We start from the raw sequence: 25,000 nt of genomic DNA on the forward strand, positions 1-25,000 counted from the left end.
AGAGAAAGAGAGAGAGACGGAGAGAGAGAGAGACAGAGAGAGAGAGAGAGAGAGAGAGAGAGACAGAGAGAGAGAGAGGACAGAGAGAGAGAGAGAGAGAGAGAGAGACAGAGACAGAGAGACAGAGAGAGAGAGAGAGAGAGAGAGAGAGAGAGACAGAGACAGAGGACAGAGAGAGAGACAGAGAGAGAGAGACAGAGAGAGAGAGAGAGAGAGGAGACAGAGAGAGAGAGAGTGACAGAGAGAGAGACAGAGAGAGAGAGACAGAGAGAGAGAGAGAGAGAGAGAGACAGGAGAGAGAGAGACGGAGAGAGAGAGAGAGAGAGAGAGAGAGAGAGACAGAGAGAGAGAGACGGAGAGAGAGAGAGAGAGAGAGCACCAGCCTGGGCTACCACATCTATTACTGAGTGTAAGACGAGTAGGGGGAACCTACTGTATCTGTCAATGTTTACATGGGAATTATAAGCTGTTACACAGAGAGAACAACAAGAGATGCAGCTACCACTGTCATCCCAGCCAGTGGCCCTGTGGGAACATCTCCTATCTAAATACAGTATCACCGTGCTTCACATGGCTCTGTATTACTCTGCATTGCATCATGTCACATTATATCACGGAGCAATCTATCTCACTCTATATCTATATATATCTATGTTCTATGTTATCTCACATCTACTAGCCTTTCTGCAATTGTATGTTTTGACAGAGGTGTAAAACCCGGCTTCAGAAAGTAAAAATACTAACCATGTATTCACTCCACCCACGCACTAAACCAGCTTTTTACTTTCTACAACCAGGTATGTAAACATACATTATGACCCATGCCAAAAAAGCCTCTTTGAATTTACATTAATTTAAATCAAAACAATGATTAATTTAGTAGGTACATGGAAAGGCAGGTGGCACCTGTAGTATGATCTTTGTCTGTGAGCTGGGAATGAGGATCTGATAGTGATAGAGATGGAGAGAGATTGAAAGTGAGAGAAAGGGGGGGATTCGTAATATAGATAGAGACAGAATGAGAGAGAGAGGAGAAGAGAGAGAAAGAAATGGGACAAAAGGGGGAGGGATGGAGAGATGCAGTATGGAGGTAGAGAGCGTTAGGAAGAAACAGAGAGCAAGAGACAGGGAACGAGAGAGAGAGAGAGAGAGAGGGGGGAAGAGAGAGAGAGAGAGAGAGAGAGAGAGAGAGAGAGAGAGAGAGAGAGAGAGAGAGAGTAGTACAAGGAGGCCAGGTTGTAGTCAGAGGGTGATGTATCAGACAGCGTATTGATGTCAACAGCAGCAGCAGTAGCAGTACTGATGGTGGCTCTCGTCAGTCAGCCTCCTCCATTATGTAACACAGATCACGTGTCATGGGGCATGGTGACAGCCTACAGCCTGATTGGCTGGCCAAACCCAGTAGTCTGGAACTGGAATTCAATCAAACCTGAAATGCTGTCTTTACACATCACTATAGCTCGTCAGTGTTCACAGATTTGGGCGATATGATAATCTACCTATATGCCATAGTCACCCTTCATTTATAATCTGGTTTTCAGAATAAAAAGTTAAATATTACAAAGAAAGCCATGTGAAAACTCAGCACATTTGATTGGATTGTAAAAGCACCCCACTAACCCTTGCACAGACAGAGGAAATTAATTTGCTGTCAAGTGTTTCAAAGTTGATAATATAAGTATAACCCAGGTCAGATCAGACAGACAAAAGTTCAGTCATTGCCACAATAGGCGTCCTACACTCTCCGAAAAGGTTCTCATGAAAACCATTTTAGGTTATTTGGTTGTCCTTCTAGGGAAATCCTCTGAAGAACCTTGTTTATGGTTCCATAGAACTAGGCTAGAACCATTTCACCAATAAATAGTTCAACCACAAACCAAAAAAAGGTTTTTTTCAGAAGGTTCCCCTGCAGGGACAACTTAAGAACCCCTTCCTAGAATATATGGTCAGGTAGCACAGCATGTCTGTCTTCCCACTCTGCACCTCTAACAATAGCAGACGCAGCAGTAGCCTTGCCAGGCGCCACAGCGGTAACTACTGGGTAGAGGCATCAGAAGTTTAGCTGCTGTCTGACGAGGACGTGAGGAGGTCGTCACTGCTGCTGTCTCTCGGCACCTTGGTGGGCAGGCCTGAAATAGCCCTCCTCTCTGAACTACCCCCTCACACTGGACTCTGTGTGCCTCTGACATCTGGGTATCTTCAAGCTGTTGTGGTGCCTCGGAATCTCCTTACTGGGATTCTGGTGGTGATATGTATCTCTATCTATCTCTCTATCTCTCTATCTCTCTATCTATCTGTCCATCTCTTTATTCCCCCCCCCCCCTCTGCCTTCCAATAACCTGTAATTTCAGCCTTTGTTCTCTCTTTCTTCATTGTCATAACTGCACTCTCTCTCACACTGTCTCTCTCCCCCCCCCCCCCTTTCTCTCTCTCTCTCTCTCTCTCTCTCTCTCTCTCTCTCTATGAGTGGGTGTTGTGCCGGTTCTGTCTCCCAGCAGCCACTGAGTCGTAGCTAATAAGGGATAGAGCTGGGGGTTGGGGAGGAGGTGTGTGTGTGTGTGTGTGTGTGTGTGTGTCTGTGATAGTAATGATATGAGACTGGTATTGCCTGGGAGGCGGAGCCTAGGAAGCACACACAAATGAGGGCACATTCTCTATGATGCCTCGGACACGAGGATTCCGTGGTGTTACTGTAGGACCAGAAACTAATCCATATTACACTCACATTTTGGTAATTTAGCACACACACTTTTATCCATAGCGATATATTTATTACTGCAGCATGTTCTAGGTTAGCTCTGTAAATAATAATTTACATACATACATACATACATACATACATACATATATGGTTGTTTGAGAACATTCTTTTGTAGAACCTAAGAAGTTTTATTAGAAGGTTAAGCAAAGGCCAAGCTGACAGCTTCTTACTAACCCTAACCCAAGAACATGACCTTCCCTTGGTGTCCATGGTTGTGAGTTCAAGCCCCAGGTGATGCAGAATAAACATGCTAATGTCTACTCAGGCATTGTACTATTTAGATTCCAGGCACATGATTTTAAAGATATTTTTTAATTGAAGAACTTTTAAATAATTAGGATCCAGGAAGAGACACCAATCATTTGTCTCCTTCGTCCTCTTCCTCCACAAAACACCCGGCCCGACCCAGTGCTGCGCAGCAGCTTTGAATGTATGTTGTATTTGGCACCACCATTTTGAATTTTAAATGAGTAGAACAGCAGTTTGGTTAATCTATCATAGAGGTTCAAAGACAGTGTCTGGTGGAGGTCTGCAGTCTTCTTATTGAGCTCAGTGCTGCAAGATTAATCAGACCTCCAGGCTCACGTTTCTCTTTGTGTGAAATCTTTTGATTTCAGGTTCAAAGCTTTTCCACTGCTTTCAGTAGACCTGCCCCACTAGAACACTGTGAGATCAGAACGTTGGGTGGTTTCTTACAGTCACTAAGGACAATATGATTTTAATGCTGTACTCTCATAGGTTTTTCCTCTGTGTTGCCAATCCTAAGACTCTCGGCCAGAACCCGGGCCTCTCCACACCTGCTTGCCTCAGATGCCTACCTACCTGCCTACCACGATGGAGGACTGGATCTTAACAGGCTGCTCAGGAGACCCCTGCAAAGCAGCTTGACCAGACTCGGGCTGCGTTCCGAATCGCATACTTCTGTTTTTCACTACCTGTACATACTACAGCTGCCCCTAGAAAGTACGTACTTTGCACATAGTATTCATCCAATTGGCGACATACTACCTTGTCATAACATTGCGGCTTGAAATTTGACCACATCCGTCGCTGTCCATGAAGTGACATTCATCCACAGCTGGGATTCATCAAAACATCTCTGGAGCGACTCGCATTTGTGACATAATTTCTGCAGAGCACAGGATTGTGGGTCAGAATAGCCAGAAAAGTGTGCTGGCTTGCATACTGCAAAATATGACCGGATGTAGTAGGACATCCTGGTATTTTTGCCATACTGCATGTGGCATATTATGTAATGGGACATACTACATCCATTTTTGGCATACTATCTGTGTATAATATTGAAGTATGTGATTCGGAACACAACCTCTGTCTCTGCCTCCACCCTAAAGCACTGGACCGATCAGCTGTCTCTGGTGTTCAGACATTTTTTGCACCTCACTGAGGACATGCCACATACCAGCTTGCTTCAAGACCTCAACCATCATCCCTAAGAAAACAAGGACCGCAGGACTCGATGACTACTGACCCATCGCCCTGACCTCTGTGGTAATGAAGTATTTTTAGCACCCTGTTCTGTCCCACCTTAAAACCATCACAGGCCCACTCCTGAAGCATTGCAGTTCGCCTACAGTACCAACATGTCTGTGGGTGATGCAGTAAACATGGCCCTTCACTTCATCCTCCAGCACTTGGACTCTGCAGGAACCTAAGCCAGCATCCTGTTTGTGGACTTCAGCTCTGCCTTTAATACCATCCTTCTGGCTCAGCTGCAGAATAAGCGCTCCCTTACAAGGTACAAGGGTGCCGTCTTGTCTCTGACTCCCGGACCGGCATTGGTTCTCCTCAAGGCTGCGTCCTTTCCCCTCTACTCTTCTCCCTGCACACGAACAGCTGCACCTCCACTCATCAGTCAGTCAAGCTCCTGAAGTTTGCAGACGACACCACCTTACTGGGCTCATCTCTGGTGGGCATGAGTCCGCCTACAGGTGGGAGATGGACCCTCTGTTGTCCTGGTGCAGCCAAAACAACCTAGAGCTCAACATTCTAAAGACAGTGAAGATGGTAGAGAACTTCCGAAAGAACCCAGCCCCACCCGCCCCCATCACCCTGGGTGACTCCCCCGTTGACGCTGTGGTCCTCGAGGCATGGCACCTCCTCCCATCACCGTCTGATACGATGCTGCCACGGCCAAGGACAAGGGCAGACTGTAACATATCAATCGCTCTGCTGAGAAGGTGATTGGCTGCAACCTGCCATCCCTCCAGGGCCTGCACACCTCAGAGACCCGTAGTTTTACAATTACTGTATATTGTATTGTATTGTACTGTATTTGCCACTTATGTTATATGCACTGGCCTGTCTTGTCTTCGCACTATTTTATAGTCTAGGTGAGAGTAGATAACAGTATCTCATAGGGCTGGGTATCGAGTCGAATTTCAAGAAATCGATTCGATTCCGATTCACAAGGTTTGGAATCCATTATCACGATTCAATTCGATTCGATTCAATATCGATTCGGTTAGTGTTATAAAATTTTTTTTTTTTTGCTGTAACCTTAATTACATGACTGCCAAGTTATGCAACACATCAATACTAGGGCTGGGTATCGATACTGATTTCCAAAAATGAATGAATGAATGAATCATTGAATGAATTAATGAACTATTCATTCCTTCATTTATTAATTAATTAATTAAATAAAAGATCGATTTTGGGATTCATGAATCGATTCTGAAACATTTGATTCAGAATCGATTCAGAATCGATGAATCGATTTTTTAAACCCAGCCCTAGTATCTCATCTGGGTGAGACTAGAGAGCACTATAATCTAGGCAAGACTAGAGAATACTATAGTCTGGATAAGAGTGAGTGCCCTGCGCAAAACACTGTTCTCTCCCAGGTGCTGGCCACATGCAATCTGTCTCTCAGAGTTTGTAACTGCACTATGAGCATTAAAAAAGGAAGAAGTCAATTAAGATGTCGCCCCCTTTCCTGGTGTGCTGTGTAACCCACATTTCTTTTGGACTATAGTCTACTGTGTGTCTTTCCACTGTGAGCTGTGCTGCTCTGTAGAGAACTGTAGTTTTCCTGCTTCCCTATGCCGGCTAGTGGAACCCAGCTCACCAGCTGAGGGCTTCTCTGTCTCTCATCACATTCTATTGACCCAGCCTCTCTCTTTATTCTCCCGCACTTTATGGGAGGGTGTGTGTATGTGTGTGTGTGTACATGTGAGTCCATGTGTGTGAGTTAATGCGGTTTACAATTTGATCTCTTCGGTTAGATTCGCCTCTCCGGCGTGCTTCAAAAAAGGCTCTCAGCGTTTCTGAGGCCTGTCACCAGGCCGGCTCGTCAGCTTTAATCAGGCTCTCTTTGATCCTGTCAGTAAAGACACACTCCCGGGCCCGCGTCTCCCTTCTACACCCCCACAATGCACCTGGATCACTGCTACCTCCCACACACTCACGCACGCAGACACGCACACTCATTCCCCCTCGCTCAATAGCTCACTTACACACTCACTCATTCACTCACTCACTCACTCCCTCCCTCACTCCCTCACTCCCTCTCTGTTTATCTTTATGGCTCTAGACCTCCAGTTTCTGTATGGCGCGAACACCTTATTATACACAACTACATACAGTACTATACTGTAAGCATGTGTTCTGTGGCCTCTCTGTACGAATACTGCAGATCCCGCGGTGGGGAGGTGATTTGTGTGTACCCTTCTATGTACTAAGCTGTATGGTGTGTATGCTATTGAGCCCTGAGTTGTATACTGTACTACGGTATCTGCTGTATATGCTAAGCTTTATGGTGCGCATGCTGTTGAACCTTGCCTGCTGGCTGACCGCCCGCCATGTTGCTCTGGTCCCATGCTCCTGCAGGGTTCAGCTGATTCCTACACAAGCCGACCGTCGGACTCAGATGTCTCTTTGGAGGAGGAGCGCGAGGGCGGCCGCCAGGAGAAGGAGCAGCAGGCGGCCGTGCAGCTGGAGAGGGCCAAGGTGAGACGACCACGCTGCCTCACAACCGCAGCTGCCAAAGACCCGCTGTTCCTACTCTACTCTTGAGGCGTACACACACGTGCGATAGCAATGCTTTTGCGACCACTTGGCACCTAAAGCAACTTTGCCCCTGAAGGTAGCAAACAACTTCATCCGTGTCATTCTAATGTGCCTCCCATACTGTCCCTCCCCAGGCCAAAGCGGTGGCCTTCGCTGTGAAGACGAACGTCAGTTACTGTGGAGCTCTGGATGAGGATGTCCCTGTGGCTGGAACGGCCATCTCCTTTGATACCAAGGACTTCCTGCACATCAAAGAGGTACACGTCACTGTGTGGTGTCACCTACTACACTCTTGAGAACAAAGGAGTGCTATATAGAGCCATTTGTAAAAGCAGTGGCACCTTCTGATAAAATCACACCCAGGTGGTGAAGTAAGCAGTTTATGAGCAATCTCTAATGATGGAATCTTCAGTTGTTAGAGTTATCCACACATTTTACAAACTGCTGCTACTCCTACAATTTTCATAGTACTTTCACATATATACACCAACAATGTTCAGCCTTTTATGCTTTCCCTCACATTAAAATATCTAGGGGATGGCATTTATTGTTTTGAAACATTCAGTGTCTTTTGAAAATCATGCTCCCCATGCACACAAATGGTGGAATGTTCAGTGCTCTACTCTAGCGGCAGTTGCAGTTGCTTCTGGTCTTAGTGAGGATACGTGCTGCAGCATTTTGTATCATCTGAAGTTGACTAATAGCTTTCCTTGGTAGACCAGATAGGAGAGTGTTACAGTAATCCAACCTGCTACTGATAAAAGCATATATTAGTCTTTCAGTGTCGGCCTGGGAGAGAAAAGGTTTCACCTTAGCAATGTTTCTCAGGTGATAAAAAAGATGTCCTTGGGACATTCTTAATATGGGCCTCAAAATTAAGTTCAGAATCGGACATGACACCTAGTTTTCTGACTTGACATTTGGTGTTCAGTGTCAGTGTTTTTAAATGGCCAGATAGTCTCTCCCTTATAACTTTATCACCAATGATCAGCACATCTGTTTTGTCCTGGTTTAGCTGAAGGACGTTCTGTGACATCCATGCATTTATATCAGCAATGCATTCTATCAGGTGGTTAACTGAACTGTAGTCATCAGGTTTCACAGAAATATAGAGCTGAGTGTATAGCTGTGGTAGCTAATATTGTGCATCCTAATTACATCACATAGGGGTAGCATATACAGATTGAAGAGTAAAGGCCCTAGAATGGATCCTTGTGGGACCCCACATGTCATTGAAGTGATTTTTGAGCTGTGATCACCAAGGGCAACAAAAAACTCTCAGCCAATTAGGTAGGTCCTGAGCCAGTCAAGAACTGGACCAGAGAGGCCGACCCAGTTCTTAAGTCTTTCAATAAGGATATTGTGATCTACACTACAGTGTTGAAAGCTGCGCTCAGGTCCAAAAGGACAAGGACAGAGAGCTTTTTGGCATCAGCACTAATTCTGCGGTCGTTTACAACTTTGACCAGTGCTGTCTCCGTACTATGATGAAGGTGAAAACCGGACTGAAAAGTATCAAGGATGAAATTTGCATCTAGAAAGTTATTTAACTGTTTGAATACACTTTTTTCTAGGATTTTATCAAAGAAAGGGAGGTTGGAGATTGGTCTAAATTATTCTAATTCTAAATTACTGAGGACCGATGAGTCTAGGTTATTTTTCTTCAGGAGAGGTTTAACCAGGGCAATTTTAAGGGCCGATGGGAACAAGCCTGTACTGAGGGAGCAGTTAACGATAGCTAAGGTGTTCTCAGACACAGTTAAAAATAGTCAAGAAAAACTTGGTCGGCAGAGGATCAAGAGGGCATGTAGATTAAGTTGTGACACCACTTTGCCCAGTGTATCTGTGTCAACCGGAGCAAACAAGCTCATATCACTGCTCCATGGAGGAGGAGGAGGACGAGGAGGAGGAGGAGAAGGAGGAGGAGGAGGGTCAGCAAGCAAGGACAGGTTCCAAATACCACCTTACCGACCGAAAAATAATTCATATAATAATTTTTACATAATCTAACTTTAACTATCTAACATCTAACTTTTATTGAGTGTGATCTTCTACTGCTACAGTACAAATGGTTCTACTCAGCGGCATTCGTTTTTTAACGTTTGCAATTAAGGACTTTTTAAAATAATTTGTTTTTGTTTTGTTTTTCTGGACGGTGTTTTTGGGTATCCATGTTTTCTGTGCTGTCTGTCTCCAGAAGTACAGCAACGACTGGTGGATTGGCCGGCTGGTGAAGGAGGGCTGTGACATCGGCTTCATCCCCAGCCCTCTGAAACTGGAGAACATCCGTCTTCAACAGGAGCAGAAGAGAGGACGCTTCCATGGGTGAGACAGGGGGGAGAGGGGGGAGGATGGAGGGCTCTTCCATGGGTGAGACAGGGGAGAGGGGGGAGGATGGAGGGCTCTTCCATGGGTGAGGCAGAGGGGAGGGGGGAGGATGGAGGGCTCTTCCATGGGTGAGGCAGGGGAGAGGGGGGAGAATGGAGGGCTCTTCCATGGGTGAGGCAGAGGGGAGGGGGGAGGATGGAGGGCTCTTCCATGGGTGAGGCAGGGGAGAGGGGGGAGGATGGAGGGCTCTTCCATGGGTGAGGCAGAGGGGAGGGGGGAGGATGGAGGGCTCTTCCATGGGTGAGGCAGGGGGGAGGATGGAGGGCTCTTCCATGGGTGAGGCAGGGGAGAGTTCATTATTTTCCATAATTGAATTCAAAGAGTGAAACTTTCATATATTCTAGATTCATTACACATAAAGTGAAATATTTTAAGCCTTTTTTGTTTTAATCTTGATGATTACAGCTTACAGCTCATGAAAATCCCCCAAAATGCAGTATCTCAAAATATTAAAATATTAGATATGCGCTGTAGTTTGAGTTTGTCCCTCGTGCAACAACGTTGTCTTTTTGTCTGGGCATCCTGATGGCTGTGGGCAGCCCACTCACAGACCGGGGACATGCCTTTTTATAGAGCAGTCGGGCTGGTACATATGCAAATGAGCTTCGTGGCCATGTGGATTGAAATTGAGGGAACTAGAACAGAATCTACTAACACAAAAAAGCAGTCTTAAGTAGGCTACGGACATACAGTATTTGTGTGAAAGACATGTTCATTTAAAATAAATTGTGATTGAGTTTACTTCAAATCTATAGTTGCATAGGATTGCATTACAATAATATTTGTATCATTTATAGGCCCCCAATATCTTTTAATAATTGTTTTCATTATTTTAAAAAGCATGAGTGTTGTCTTTCCAGTCCAACTGGTGCTACTAAATCTGACAGGTGGAGTCCGGCCTTTAGATTTTCGTTTATTCATGCTTGCCAGCTGTGTATTTTATAGCCTACATTTTTGTAGACTGTTGGCTATTGTACTGTATATTGTATTCTATCACTTTGACATTGTATTTCACACTGTCCTGTCTCACTATGTTTATTGCCAGGCACCAATGCAAATTCCTCATAGGAGGAAGCCTACTTAATATTTGTATATTATATATATTATATTTAATTTTGATTGCCCATGCTGGATTCGATCTGCATTTTCCTACTTGACAATACACCTGACACACCTACGCCTTCACCATTATGTTGGCCAGTGCACACAACCCTGTAGTTGCATGTCCTTATATGGGGCTGGCAGGGCGTGTACCTATGCTAATTTGGCTGTACGGCCAGGTGTATTAAATTTGCGAAACCATGGGATTCATCATTAGGAGAAGGCAGGTGCGAATTCATCCAGCGGTTTACGGACATGTTGTGAATCAGATGGGAAATTTCTTAAGAAACGATCTTAGGAAGGTATTTAAGAATGGAACATGTGAAGATATTGGTGACTGATGCCCATTGTGCTCTTATTCTGCCAACCATATTTCAATGTTGGCTAAATACATCATGGTGAACAGGAACACAGAACTGCTAGTGACCTCTCGTCCCAGAAGGATGACAGTGTGATGGATGAGTGTGTCTGTGTTCCACATTAACGCTGCTCTTTGTTATGGGTTTGTGCCTCTGCAGTAAGTCCAGTGGGAATTCGTCCTCGAGTCTAGGAGACATGGTGTCAGGCTCGTTCAAACCCAACCCCGCCTCCGCAGGTGAGCCCCTCCCCCTCCCGGACCAGGGGACAGATTAGGACAACTTGTTTGTGAAAGTTTGGGTATTCCCTCCGCTTCAAGGACCGAACTCAGAGAGGGCGTTGTGTTCCCTGTCTGGGCCATTACCCAGACATAATATATTGAGCATAAGCTTTGATTAAAAAACTCCTGGCGTTAATAATTCTCTCTTTATTTACATTTCTTATAAAACCTTTGTGTACTGTATAGTAATTGTCAGCTATCAAAAAGCCTCAGGCATTGTTTTCATTAATGACAATCAGTGGCTACCTCCTGCAAAGGAAGGTTTGGAATATGTAGACAAATAAATCAAGTAGTTTGTCCATTAGGGACAATTATAATGATTACATACCTTTATACCTAATTTATTTGTGGATGTCTGTGTCTCTCCTGTATTTGACTGGTAAAATTATGAGTTTTACGTTATTATATTGTACAATATCAAGGTTAGAATTGACCCTTGACAGTGTATAGTTCCATGTTCATGCAATGCAACAATAGTGTGTAGGGTGTTATGAGGTGGGGCGGATATCTACAGATGAGATTTAAAATAAAATGGTTGAGCAATTAGCTATTTAACAAATTTCCATACAGTACAAGACACAATGTCCCAGCAGTCCTAACATCTTGCTACTTGTAGTATTATATGAGGGTTTCTACATTATCAAATGTATTCATCAGTTCTTTTCTCTTCTTTTCAGGGAAACAGAAGCAGAAAGTGGTGAGGGCATCCATTTGTTTTAAATGAAAATAATAAGATAAGCAGTTCTATGTAGAACTGATTAGGTTCACTTTAATCCTTGCATGCAGACCTGTCCGTCTTCATCACAGTCCTGCCCTGGACAGACCCAGGAGGCTAATGGGCCAGTTAAGCCGTTTGAGCGAGCCAAACAATACGGCTTGAATTAGATTAAAGAAATGGCTCATATACTATAACCATGATCTATGGTCTGTGTTTTATTAAAATGTTTCAGCACATAATTAAGAGGTAAACCCAGGGATCTGAATATCTTGCAGCTTCACTTTCTGTCCATTTTTGAGTTGTTGTTATTTGTATTCACTTAGCATTGGATGTACTGTACATGTGCACAATGTGTGTGTGTGCGCGCGTGTGTGTGTGTGTGTGTGTGTGTGTGCGCGTGTGTGTGTCCTCTCCAGGCTGAGCACATCCCTCCCTATGACGTGGTTCCCTCCATGAGACCAGTGGTTTTGGTGGGACCATCTCTAAAGGGATATGAGGTAGGGTCTCTCCCCTCTCCTTCACAGGAAAAACTCACGTTACATCATCTCCTGAGTCCTGCCTGTCTCTTCAGTGTCTCCTGTTTAGATCATACATTTTAGAGCAACTGTGACATTTGATGTCTCACCATGCTGTGAGTGGCAACGCTGTACCCTAGTCTGATCGGTAATGAAGATGTTCACATACCGTTTGGTTGAGAAGATCGGGAGGTGGAGCTACATTAAAGGAGAAGCCATTTTGAAAGTGAACATGTTAGATATTGTGAGCGACATCCAGTATGGTATGTTCCTAACGGCGGCACGGCTTAGCCCATCCATTTAATGGCGTCTACTGTACCTATGGGGTGTGTTATGGAAGCGTGCTGAGGGGGAAAAGCAGAGCCATCACAAGAGTCATCACAGAATCACCGTCCTCATCTCTACTCCGCTCGGTGTGTGTTGCCGTGGTAACAGCCTTCTGGGTAAAACACGTCAGTCTCAAAAGTGGAGCACGGTTTGAGATTAGAAACAGAGAAAATAACACAGCTATAGACATACAATGCAGGGTCTGTGTGCTAGAAAACAAGCTCTGTGATCCATCCATCCCCCAAAGTCTGCAAATGTGTCATTTTGTGGGTTGAATCTCCGATCCTAACTGTATGATTTTAATGACTGTCTTTGTTCCAGTCAGTCAGTCAAGGTTTATTCGTCACATACCACATCATACAGGTACAATAAGCAGTGAAATGTTTTACCGTCACGAAAGATAAAGGACAGGTTCGGAATTTAGCATTATAAGCCATGTTATAAGGTTATTTACGGTCATATACAACGGCCGGTAGCAAAGTTTCGTCAAACGGTGCACTCTCGAGATATAACCCGTCGTCGCTAACACACTCAATGGATCCATAGGTGCATAGACTAAATCCCTCAAAAACACCATAAACTCTTGTTTCAAGGTTAGGTAACGTTTGGTGGAAGGGATCGCCTTCTACACGTGAAATTGTAGATCAAGTTCTTGCTCAGAGGCTGTGCTGTGTATCATGTGAAATAGTCCATGACATGACTGATTTCAGTGTACATGGTGTTGCTGTCACTCACTGTTACTGTCAGCAAAACACAGCTTATGCAACAGACCGACCCCCAATACGATCTTAACTCTCAGTAGTAAAATGAGAAGTGTTGTTGTGAAACGAGTAGTATAAACTCAGTTGTATGTGTGCAAAAACCTACTGTACAATATATTTTCAACAACTTGTGTTTATATACTGTGAATAGAGGTTGTCCTCACTCCCTGTCCCCTCCATCTCATCACGCTGTCCCCTCCCTGGCTTCTCTCTGTACAGGTGACAGACATGATGCAGAAAGCGCTCTTTGACTTTCTGAAGCACAGGTTCGATGGCAGGTGAGCCACGAGGAGCTTGTTCTCTTGATGTTGATGCATCACTGATGCCTACCCAGCAGTTTCATCTCTGTGTACACAAGCTCAACGCGAGGCTCAAAGAATCCCCTTCTGACAAATTCTTGGCAGTACCAGACACAGATACATGACACATATGCTAGGCTTTATTTTTTTCTGAGTAACATTTTCCATGGTGTCCTCATACTCTCATACCTAACACCTGAGGATTTTTTGTTTTCAGGATATCTATCACAAGGGTTACAGCAGATATCTCTCTGGCTAAGAGGTCAGTCCTGAACAACCCCAGCAAGAGGGCCATCATTGAGAGGTCCAACACCAGGTCCAGTCTAGGCAAGTAACTGCAAGTTGAAATGAATTTAATCTATCCAATTCCGTTTTATTCATTTCCATGTCATGCTTCCAACCATGGATGCCCATATGGACTTACATACAGTACATATAGAACAATATAGTATACAGTTAATACAATACATAGGGTTTGCAGCAGATTTATGTTTTCATTTGTAAAATATAGACGATTTACAGCTTCTCTAATGATCTGTTTGGTGGCCTGCCTCTGTCCCCACAGCCGAGGTCCAGAGTGAGATAGAGAGGATCTTTGAGCTGGCCCGGTCCTTACAGCTGGTGGTGCTGGACGCTGACACAATCAACCACCCAGCGCAGCTGTTGAAGACCTCATTAGCACCCATCATAGTTCATGTGAAAGTGTCTTCCCCTAAGGTAATTCACAGCCTGTTCTCACTGTAATCTGGCTGGCCTTAAATCTAGGTTGCTGCCCTCTTCTGGTTTGATCTTCAAGCTTGTTTTCATGGTGGCCTGTAGGATGCTGTTCAAAATGTATGGTAAACACCGGGCGCCATTTTGCTGGTGCAGAGCAATCTGCAAACACTCCAAAATGGAAATCCTCAATGATCTTTTAGGAGATCAATATGATAATGCGCAAAAGAGTATTCTGAAATGATGGTAGACTTTACTCCAATTTGACCATTTTTCCTCCAGCTAAATCAAGATTGGGGTTGGTTGTGTGATTCTGATGAGCCTCCGATCTGAGCGCTGTTCTGTTGACGTGTTCCCCTCAGGTTCTGCAGCGGCTGATCAAATCCCGGGGGAAGTCCCAGAGCAAACACCTGAACGTGCAGCTCGTAGCAGCAGACAAGCTAGCGCAGTGTCCTCCGGTAAGCTTCCTATTACCCCCAAAAGGTAGCATGCCAGGCCTGGACGGATCATACCTGGGTCGAAAAAATATTTGAAATCGTTTCAGTTATGTTTGCTTTGTCACTTAAGTCATCCCTCTTCTTTCCCCCCTCCTCTCTTCCTTCTCCCCTCTCTTCTCCTCTCTACCCGCTCCTACCACCCCTCTCCTCACCTCCCCCACCTCCATTGTCTCACCTCTCTTCTACTCTCTCCCCCCTCCCCTCCCCTCCCCTCTCTCTCCTCTCTTCCACCCTCTCCCCCCTCTGCTCCCTCCCCAACAGGAGATGTTTGACATCATCCTGGATGAGAACCAGCTGGAGGACGCGTGCGAGCACCTGGCTGAGTACCTGGAGGCCTACTGGCGCGCCACCCACACCTCCCTCAGCACGCCGCTCAACCCCCTGCTGGGGCGCAACCTGGGATCCACCGCCCTCTCCCCGTACCCCGCGGTCATGTCTGGTCTACAGGTACACCCACCTGCCTGGCTAGCATGGCCCAGCTAATGTCTAGTGTCTTCGCAACACCTCTCTTTCTTCCACCTCACTTCCTCTCTGGCGCTTGTTCCTATGAACATGCCGTTTACACTTACTAGGATCTTCTCCTACTTTATATGTGGGAGGAGTAAGTCGGTATACTGTAGTAGTATGGCTCAGCTGCCCTGCTGCATGAGTGTTCAGACTGGAAGAATTCTAGCCTTGTGAGACCAACCTGATCTTGCGAGTTCACTTTCAGTTTCACTCCACAGATCAATTTGGACTTCCACCTATCTCGAACGATTTCTCTCTGATTACGTTTTGACCGGACCAATCAGAGACTGTGACCTGACTGCTGTTCTGCCCCCCAGTAGAACGTAGCCCCTGATTAGTTCCCATAGTTGATGCGTGAAAATGAAATACAGGCCGCTGGTAAAACAGTCTCCCAAAGCAACGAGCAGTAACGTTAGTAGAATACACACAGCCACGACAGCAGTTATTGCAGAAATAGAAGAGCAAAGTATGCACTTGCTGAGTTTCTCAGAGGGAAAATCCATTCTTCTGACTGGATTTGGCAAGATTTGTTTCGCTGATTATCTGAAGGAGATGGTCTATCAAGGCCAGTACTCCCGCCCAGTAGGGGGCGATCCAGACTGATGTGCGGAGAGAAACTGAAAGTGAGCTCGCTAGATTTGGACGGTCTCATGAGGCTAGAGGAACTCAAAATCAGGGCCATACAGTAGGGGAAACTGTAGCTATTACAGTTGAATTGAACTGGAAATTATGTAGGATCGGAGCATAACTAGCTAGATGAGGATACCACAGGATTGGTGTATAATTAAAATTATACCTATGGCCATGTTAGTGTTCGTATAGCATGGGTATTGACAAGATATATCTGTTTCATTTTTCCATGCACAGGCCCAAAGAAACAGGAACAGCAATCACACACAAGCAGACCACTCCCCCATCGAGCGTCGGAGCCTGATGCCCTCAGACGAGAACTACCACAACGAACGGACACGCAAGAGCCGCAACCGGCTGTCCTCCAGCTCCCAGCACAGCCGGGACCACTGCCCCCTAGTGGAGGAGGAATACCAGGACCCGTGCCAGGACCCCTACCAGGACGCCTACAAACCCCACCGCAACAGGGGGTCCCCTGGCGGGTACAGCCAGGACTCCAGGCGCAGGCTCTGATCTGAGACCTGTCGAAACCATAAGGGCCTCGCTCTCTCCCTCTGCACTCCCCCCAAACAGCTACTGGTCTACTACCAGTACAACCAAGCAACGAGCTAGCAGCGAGCTAGCAACGGTCACTGTAAAGCAACTTTTCTTCTAAAGTGTAGTACCTCACCTTCCCCTCGGCACTGGCTCCTCCTATCGACACGGCGTCTGGGAAATCAAATCTGGACACCTTCTGCGTTTGTTGCTGTTGCTAGGGAAAATGTTGCTTTTTAAAATAGGGGGAGCTGATCATTGTTTAGGGGGGAGGGGCTTAAACTGGCCTAGTGCCGTGGGTGGCTGCATGGAAGGAGTGACCGTGTGGTAAAGATGTCACATGTGGCCGTCTGGGCCTCAAGTCCCTGCGTCCTCTTTGTCCGCAGGGCGATCAATCCAGTCCCAGGCAACGCCAAGCCCCCCCACCCCCCCGATCAGCACAGAGGAAACCATTTGCACGTTGTATCCAGGAGCAGAGTGCAATGCATCTTTAATAATGTACCTAAGTTGTTTGAAACTGTATTGGATGTGAGTGTATCCAGTCCTGTGCATCCTGCTTTTCAGAACAAGCAACATTTACTGTATGTTTGGCTAAAAGTGTTGAGTGGTTTTATTTCAGGGTGGTCTGATTCTGATCACTCAACCACAGTTTTCACTCACCGATACGGTTGAGGGCCATTTGAGATGTGCCACCCTCCCACATCAGAGAACAGTCCTTTTCTAAATTAGACAACAATGCGAGAGGTGAGGGCTGAACCTTGAGCTCTTTCAGCAAAGAGTCATCCCTTCTTTCTATACACTCGCTTGAAGATGTTGCTTATCGCTTTAGTACGCTACGCGCAGAGGAAGTGACTTTAGAGCAAGAGTACATGTGCTCTCTCTGCCTAAAGAGGTTTTGTCGTGAGTAGTCAGAGCAGAATAGGACTCCCTATGAGGGGACCATCTGATTACTGCATCCAGTTTACAAGCAGCCTCTGATCGTGAAAATGTACATCATATTTCAAAGTCTTTTTAAAGGTCTTGATAACTAAGTTGTTATATAAGGTAATATAAGGAACAAGGAACAAAAGTCTTGTTTTGCAAGTGAAAATTGTCAGTTTAGCTTTGGTTTAGGATGATCATGCCAGCATGTCTTTTTGTCAATATACAGTATTCCATGCATCTATCCAGTGCTGATGTCTATTATGTATATGTTAGGCTGGATCAGTCAATAGAAATGTAGATTGCGAGTGAGTGACTGATGTTAGTCAATCGCATATAGATCTTGAAATAAGCCAAGACATAAGCAGGTGAGATAAGCTTCAGTTGTCATTTAACTCTCTTAAGTTGATTGCTGCACATGAATCAACAGCAAAAGACTAACAACTAAGAATCTGACACAAATAATTTACTGGGTGTCTTTTCCTGCGTAGAAGTCTTCCAAAAGCTTTACCATCCAGTTCTTACAAAAAAACAAAACAACAATGACTAAAACATTTGTCATGCATCTTGAAGCATACAGTATGTCAAAACATTACTGGCTATTTTGGTGTTATTATCATTAAAACACTGAAGCAGGTATAAAGCACCAGTGAAATGTACTGCCTTATATCCTAGTCACAACTAAGAGAATTTATTTGAGTTATCATAGATATCACCCAGAACATGTAGCTGGGGCAATGCTTCTACTGTATAATTGTTTGCATCAGCGTAAAGTTTAATATTGAATGATAAAGTGTTTTATGAATACTGTAGCCTTCTCCACTTTAAAAGCAGCCAGTCAGCCTCAATGTTATTCAGTGCAGATGGAAGTAAGTGTCCTTACTGTACTGCACAGATTACCCATAATCATTTATAACTTTTTAAACTAAAAAAAAAAAAGTATATTTCTTTCTTAATATCTGTGGAGCATTGTTTTTGCCTCCTTATCGCATATCTTCAAATGTAGCATTTTCAGTAGATGTGAGAGCACTAAAGCATCATAGAGCTTAGTTGACTAGAACCGACTGCACCTGTTCTTTGTCTATGACGTGTCCATACTGCACTGAATCATTCACTGCTAGTTGACATTCCGAATGTGTGTTCAATGGATGGTCCAAACTGATAAAATGCTAGTTTAACAAATCATTATTGTTTACTCACTTCTTTTTTTTTACTATTACCTTTGTTTAACATATTCTGTTTTGTAAGCTCTAGCTACTGTATGAACTATGAACGAAGAATCTCTGTGTTTCAATGTTAGGAAGTTATTTATCAATTATGGCAAAATCAGTTTTAATGACATGTAGTTATTGTTTAAAGAACACTGGGGTGCAAGCTATTGTTTCATTTCAAAACTGCCTGTGAGAGACCAATGCATTGCAAAAAGTGATTTTGTCTGTACTGCCAATTTACAGTTGTATTGGAATAAATGCCCCTCATTCTGTTGGATGAAAAGCATTCTTTTTGTGTCCACATTGACAGCTTTCTGAGAATGGTCTACAATCAAGGGTATTGTTAGAGAGGATCCTCATCATATAGAAAGGCATTTGAGCTCTCTTCATTTCTATTGCTATACAAAATATCACAGAAATATATGTGCATTTGCCATCTTGGGGTTTACAACTTTCTGAATATTCATGAATATCAACATTTTATTTAATTCATTTCATTTAACACGTTTAATTTAATAATCAAAGTTTCATTAATTAAACATGTAGTTTTATATTAGATGTGTGTACTGTATGTCTCTGTGTATGTGTGTGTTACAGAAAGTCACGTCAAAAAAATCACACAATCACACAAATCAATTTGGATTTTTGTCTCTACTTCCTTTCAGCTGTGGTGTCTATAAAGGCATGCTGGTAAAAATAAATAAAATAAATATCATGGATAAGCAGACAAAGGGGATTATTTAGTGTGCAGTGTTTACAGTCAGGGGTGCACCTGCTGCTTAGCGGCTTCATTTGGACTTTAAATTAAATAATTGCGTTGTAATTAGATGAATTTCTTACAGACGACACCCAAAAGGGAAAATCAAAACTGTATGGATATTAACCAATTACGTCTAAATCATCAAAAGGGAATAGAATGTATTGGGAGATGGATGTTTACTGAAACAACCAACTATAGCTGCATTAAAAGTGAATTACATTTGTAGAATAAATCAAAGCCCTCAATGTTCCAGATTCACCCCCTCTCCACCTAGAAATGGTGCAGATGTCCCTGTTGCCCATGCATTTTTAGTTGTGTGTGTTCATGTTTTGTCTATGTGGCATGCAGTGTGAGAAAAAAGGATTGTGGTGATTTTATAACCAATGTTCAGTGATGGAGAGGTGGATGATGATGGAGAGGTGGATGATGCTGGAGAGGTGGATGATGATGGAGAGGTGGATGATGATGGAGAGGTGGATGATGATGGAGAGGTGGATGATGATGGAGAGGTGGATGATGATGGAGAGGTGGATGATGCTGACGCACATCTGCACCACCCTCTGGTTTGTACCGTCCTTGGAAGCATATCTGAACAGCGCATGCGTGAAGTTTGACGTTCCACTACCAGCAGACTGAACGAGCAGTACGTAGCTAGCCTAGCATAGCATAGCATAGCATAGCTAACGAGCTAGCCTTGTGTTGCAGCTAAATTAAACATTAGCTAGCGTTGTTGTACTCATTCGACTATTACTCTAAATCAAAGGACAGATACTTTACAGAATGGCAAAGTCTTGTAGAAATGTTGACATTACTCGGCTCGTTCCTATTAATTAAATCACATTCCAGGTGTAGCTAGCTAGCTAGCAACTTGCTACTAACGTTATCTAGCTAGCTAGTAGCAGCAAGCTAAGGGTTGTAGCTAACGTTAGCACACTTCTATATCAAGTGCAAGCTTCCCCCTCTCCTCACCAGACATGGGAATACTATTCACCAAGTTGTGGAGGCTGTTTAACCATCAAGGTGAGTCCTCCAGCCATCCAGGCCCCAGCTGTCATCTCTGTTTACAGAAGACTGGCATGCTAAACATAGATAGCATGCTAATGTTAGCTAGCATGATTTGAGTGATCAGGTGGGCAGTCATAGATAGACATTTTTAAACACAACACAACACTTTCGTGTCAACTGAAGTGTATCTTTATGATCAGGAATGATGTGACTGTATTCATCATTTACTCCCAAGGTGTAATGAGCAATCTTGGCCCAATGTATGTTAGCTATATATGTCTAATATCAGCACAATCAATCAATCAATCAATCAAAGCTTTATTTGTATACACAAGACAGTGCTTTCCTCATGCCATCACCCTCATATGTGTACCTACAGGTTAACCACTATCCTGGAGGGATGGAGAGATGTATTTGCTGTTTTTTTGTCATCTCTTATTCACTGTCTTTACCCTGTCTTTATAGCCTTCTAGAAGCTCTCGCTGATTTCTCTGAATTAAGTGAAAAATGCAACTAATACCTTTTATGCTGATGGCCTTGCCCAGGTAACTCAATTGGTAAAGGGATCTTCGAGCGGCCCTATGTAATTTGAGAGCAGAGGACAGCAGAGAGTGATCTGGAACATTGTCCCACAGTCAGTGCCTTTCTGCCTGGTTTCATGTGAGGTTTCTCTAGTGTTAGTTAGGGTTTGTTTGTTCAGTAAGGATTTAGATCATGCATTCATATGTACACACAGGCAATTATGGACATACTGGCATTCAAATGTCTGTTGTCCAGCCAGCAAAACATCCTTTTTATCAGCTACTTGAGACATGATTCTTTTGAGCTGGTGAAGTATCTAGCCTCGTAAGACCACTCTGACCTTTCAAGCTCACATTCTGTTTCTCTACTTGGATCAGTCTGAAGAGTTTGTCCAATCAGAATCCAATTTAGTTGATGATGGAAACCATAACAATGATGTCTTGAGGACAGTGATGCCTTTGAGGAGGGTGATGTTGATGCTGCAAAGCAGCGCTTGTATCAGAACTGGTGGGCACAACTTTATTGAAAGAACAGCAAATAACTGGGGGGAAAAAATCACACCCAGGTGGTGAAGTAAGCGAAGTAAGCGTGAGCAACGGTATTGTTGTCTAAATATCATGCAACGAAAAGACACACACGGATACGTACTGTATAGAAGCGGCTACACCACTAAAAAACTATTTTTTCCCAGAGGAAAATGTGTCCACTCTTCACCTGACTCGACTGCGTTCGAGGGGTTCCACTAATCAATTCGAAAGTCGATTGAATGTGTTGATCCAATTGCCTGCTGATAGTGACATCTACTGATCCAGGGACAGCAACAGAATGGGAATCAACAAACCATTTGACCACATTTTTTTTTCACTCTTCACATGCAAAACTCTGCCACATCCCCTGCCATTCTTACAATACCGCCATGTTGTGCGGCCTATTGGTGTGTCATATGAAAATAGATCATTTCAGGCATTTCAAGAGATTCAAGATTTCTTTATTTGTCACATGTAACATACGTGTACAGTCACAGTGAAATGTTGCTGCCCACTCCAAGATTATGCTCAATAACAGATAAACTCCAATAGTCATTTCTGAGGTGCTCCGCTTGGGTTCAGTGAGGCTAAGAGCCAATTGTCGGACATGCGTAAATATCAATGACATCCTGTTGAGGATAGTGGAACACATTCATCATTTCTCCTGGCGAGCCTGCAGAGCAGCATTGTTTGTGCAGACTGGTTTTGTTGTGCAGTCAGGAAATGGTCCTAGTATTAAGCTTGTGTGTCCTCACCACCTGAAGGCACTCACTCATTCACAACAACTTGGAGGATAGTGAGAGAGAAAGTGACAGGGCAGCACAAGGGAATGCGAGCGTATCATAGTGTTAACCCCTTGGGCGTAGTAATTGCATTCAAGTTAACTGTACAACTTGTATCACCTGAGTGACCTTTGCAACTGATCTGACGAGTACGCACATGAGTTGTGACATCGTTGATGACATAAGACCAAGTGAGGGGTGCATGCAAACTGCAGCAACTGCAGAAAAGCTCACACAGTATGGTTAGCTTTGTCTGGGTTCAGTTGTTTTGAGAATAAGCTTCCCACACCTGTGTGTGGGTGTTGGCGATCAAGGCCAGCTGTATACAGTAGCTACAGACTAGAAATCGACTGTAGTCTACATGTTCCCATGTTCACAGATGTGTTTGTGTTGGATGCCTACTGTAAGCTGATCTTTTCCACTCCTGTTATTCTCCTGACTGGATCAGTGTGTCTGACTATGGACTGGGGATGTTGTCAGTCTTGGTGGAACCAAGGGGTATCAGGAGTAGCAGGAGATAATGAAAGTGGAGCAGGATTAGAGTGTGGATCTTATCTGCAGCCCTGAATCAGCTAGGCTGTGGAGGGAATAGAGACATGCTGATTGTCCTACTTAAAGATCTTGAAGGTATGCTTATGAACGTGTACGGACAGGACCCGAGTCTTTCTCTCCTTCTCACTCTCTGCTCTCTCATTCTCTCTCTCACTCTCTCTCCCTAACCCCCCATTTATCTCCCTTTTTCTCTCTCTGTCTCTCTCTCCCTCTGTCTCTCACTTCCTCATTCATTCTCTGAACTTCTGATTTAGATTATTTCCTGCTAAGGGTTTCTCTCATTTCTTCCTTTGTTGGTTAGGGTAGAGCTACTGGGTTCTGTGCCTGGTAGAGAGAAGGAACTCTCTTCTGTAATTTCTAGTTTGCCTCGCCAGCTGGTTTCATTTTGTCATTGTCAGATGAAAACTTTGAAACTCCATTTCATTTCTGTTTTTGTTTACATTGAAAGCTGGGACCAATTTTTCGACGAATCTCTGGCCCTGGGACCAACAAATGTGTTTAAAATTCCCTAGTTCTTTATTTGTGATTTGATGTTCAAAAACATGAAAACTTGCCATTTGGAGATGCAATGTTTTCACCTGACAGCAACAATTTATACCTTGGCCATGAGCAACCTTTCAGACATTGATACATTATTGAGTGAAGATGGTCAGTTCCATTTCACTTTCATCAATGAATGGTAATCAGTTTGCAAGGGCAGTCCAAACACCACACCAGCTATCCACACACCACACCAGCTATCCACACACCACACCAGCTATCCACACACCACACCAGCTATCCAAACCCGCGGCTTATGTTACTGTGGCATTGGTCGTAATCCAATTCCAAGAGCCTTATTCTGCCAGTGTTTGTTTTGCAATGTAGGCGTCTTTTTATTTGTCTTGGTTTCTGCCTATTGGCATGGAACTGTACTGTATGTTGAGATGGCACGACCGGCCTGGCGTGTTATTACTGGAGCCAGATGGGCTTTTTGTTCACCTTCGTAACACCCGCTGCTACTGGTGCTTACAGGCTGTGGATCAGTCACTCACGCACAGTTAGGCCAGGTTCACATACACATACGGCCCAGGTGGCTTTAAACAAAATGCTATTGTTTCTTGACTGCCAATTTGGCTTGAAACAGCTGTTTTCAAGATTCGGCGTTTCAAGTCGTACAGAAAGACAGGAAACGGACGTTCTGAAACTCGCGTCTCGTCGCGGCTGTTATATCCTGTGAACCACGGCTTTGCAATAACTCAGCCCTGCTAGAACTGAGGGCTCTGTCTCAGAGTGAGAGTGTGGCAGCAGGGGGGACATAGAGCATGTGTGAAATGCCGCTATTTGTCACTGGGAAATGTCACTGCCCCGATAGAGGAGGGTTGTGGAGCTCCGAGGCTCCTTAGTGGACTGAACAATATCCGCTCTGTTTCTGGAGAAGATGGCCACCATTGAGTGCATACCGTGGGCATTGAGGTCAAGGCTTTTTTTTTCTTTTTTTTTTAAATGTCTGTTAAGTCGGTTTGGTGATTGTTTGAAAGAGTTAAACAATGTGTAATTTGTGTTTTTCATTCTTGTCTTTCAGAGCACAAAGTTATTATTGTGGGCTTAGACAATGCCGGGAAGACCACCATTCTCTACCAGTTGTAAGTAGGCTGCAGAACATTAATAAAGATTATGGAAGGATTTGGGTTCTAGGCCAGGGACAATAACAGTGCTGACTACAGTTCAAATGCCTCATTGCAATCGTACATTTTTTCATTTACTATCCTTACAACACAGGAATGTTGAACTGATGGATGGTTGATGGATTTCCATTCTGAACTCTGTCCCAGTATTGAGAGACTGTCTCACCCTGTGTTCGCTCTTTGCCCTGCAGCTCTATGAACGAGGTGGTTCATACGTCCCCTACAATAGGCAGCAATGTGGAGGAGATTGTCGTCAACAACACACACTTCCTCATGTGGGACATTGGTGGACAGGAGTCACTGCGCTCATCATGGAACACCTACTACACTAACACAGAGGTGACATTTTGTTTGTTCTGCCTTTTTGACTTAACATCTTAATCATTTCTACAATTTCCCCTCAGGGATTAATAAAGTATCCATCCATCCTTCCACCGTTCCATCCATCCATCCATCCATCCATCCATCCATCCATCCATCCACCCACCCACCCATCCATCCATCCATCCATCCATCCATCCATCCATCCATCCATCCATCCACCCATCCATCCCTCCATCCCTCCATCCCTCCACCCACCCATCCATCCATCCATCCATCCATCCATCCATCCATCCACCCATCCATCCCTCCAT

At 44.3% G+C, this 25,000-nt stretch overlaps 2 protein-coding genes across 6 annotated transcripts in view; both read left to right on the forward strand.

Annotated features, from left to right (window-relative positions):
• The window catches only part of cacnb4a (calcium channel, voltage-dependent, beta 4a subunit), a gene marked incomplete at both ends in the record, with an annotated part of 35,678 nt that extends 19,281 nt beyond the window's left edge, over positions 1-16,397 (forward strand). For 3 of the 5 annotated variants that reach the window (XM_084451711.1, XM_084451712.1, XM_084451714.1), the window contains 12 exons: positions 6,611-6,730; positions 6,925-7,047; positions 8,988-9,115; positions 10,798-10,874; positions 11,594-11,613; positions 12,051-12,131; positions 13,457-13,515; positions 13,754-13,863; positions 14,102-14,253; positions 14,613-14,708; positions 15,009-15,194; positions 16,122-16,397. In XM_084451711.1, the coding sequence (XP_084307837.1) occupies positions 6,611-6,730; positions 6,925-7,047; positions 8,988-9,115; positions 10,798-10,874; positions 11,594-11,613; positions 12,051-12,131; positions 13,457-13,515; positions 13,754-13,863; positions 14,102-14,253; positions 14,613-14,708; positions 15,009-15,194; positions 16,122-16,397 (1,428 nt within the window). Of the gene's footprint in view, positions 1-6,610; positions 6,731-6,924; positions 7,048-8,987; positions 9,116-10,797; positions 10,875-11,573; positions 11,614-12,050; positions 12,132-13,456; positions 13,516-13,753; positions 13,864-14,101; positions 14,254-14,612; positions 14,709-15,008; positions 15,195-16,121 lie in introns of all 5 variants that reach the window. The other 2 variants (XM_084451713.1, XM_084451715.1) reach the window with 2 other exon arrangements.
• Positions 16,398-19,949: 3,552 nt separating this feature from the next.
• arl5a (ADP-ribosylation factor-like 5A) overlaps positions 19,950-25,000 on the forward strand; it is a 6,804-nt gene continuing 1,753 nt past the window's right edge. Inside the window, exons 1-3 of the mRNA XM_084451718.1 lie at positions 19,950-20,330; positions 24,263-24,323; positions 24,557-24,704. Coding sequence (XP_084307844.1) covers positions 20,285-20,330; positions 24,263-24,323; positions 24,557-24,704 — 255 coding nt within the window. The 5' untranslated portion in view covers positions 19,950-20,284. The remainder of the gene's footprint in view (positions 20,331-24,262; positions 24,324-24,556; positions 24,705-25,000) is intronic.

This window comes from Borostomias antarcticus, assembly GCF_949987555.1.
Source record: "Borostomias antarcticus genome assembly, chromosome: 17".
Lineage (NCBI taxonomy): Eukaryota > Metazoa > Chordata > Actinopteri > Stomiiformes > Stomiidae > Borostomias > Borostomias antarcticus.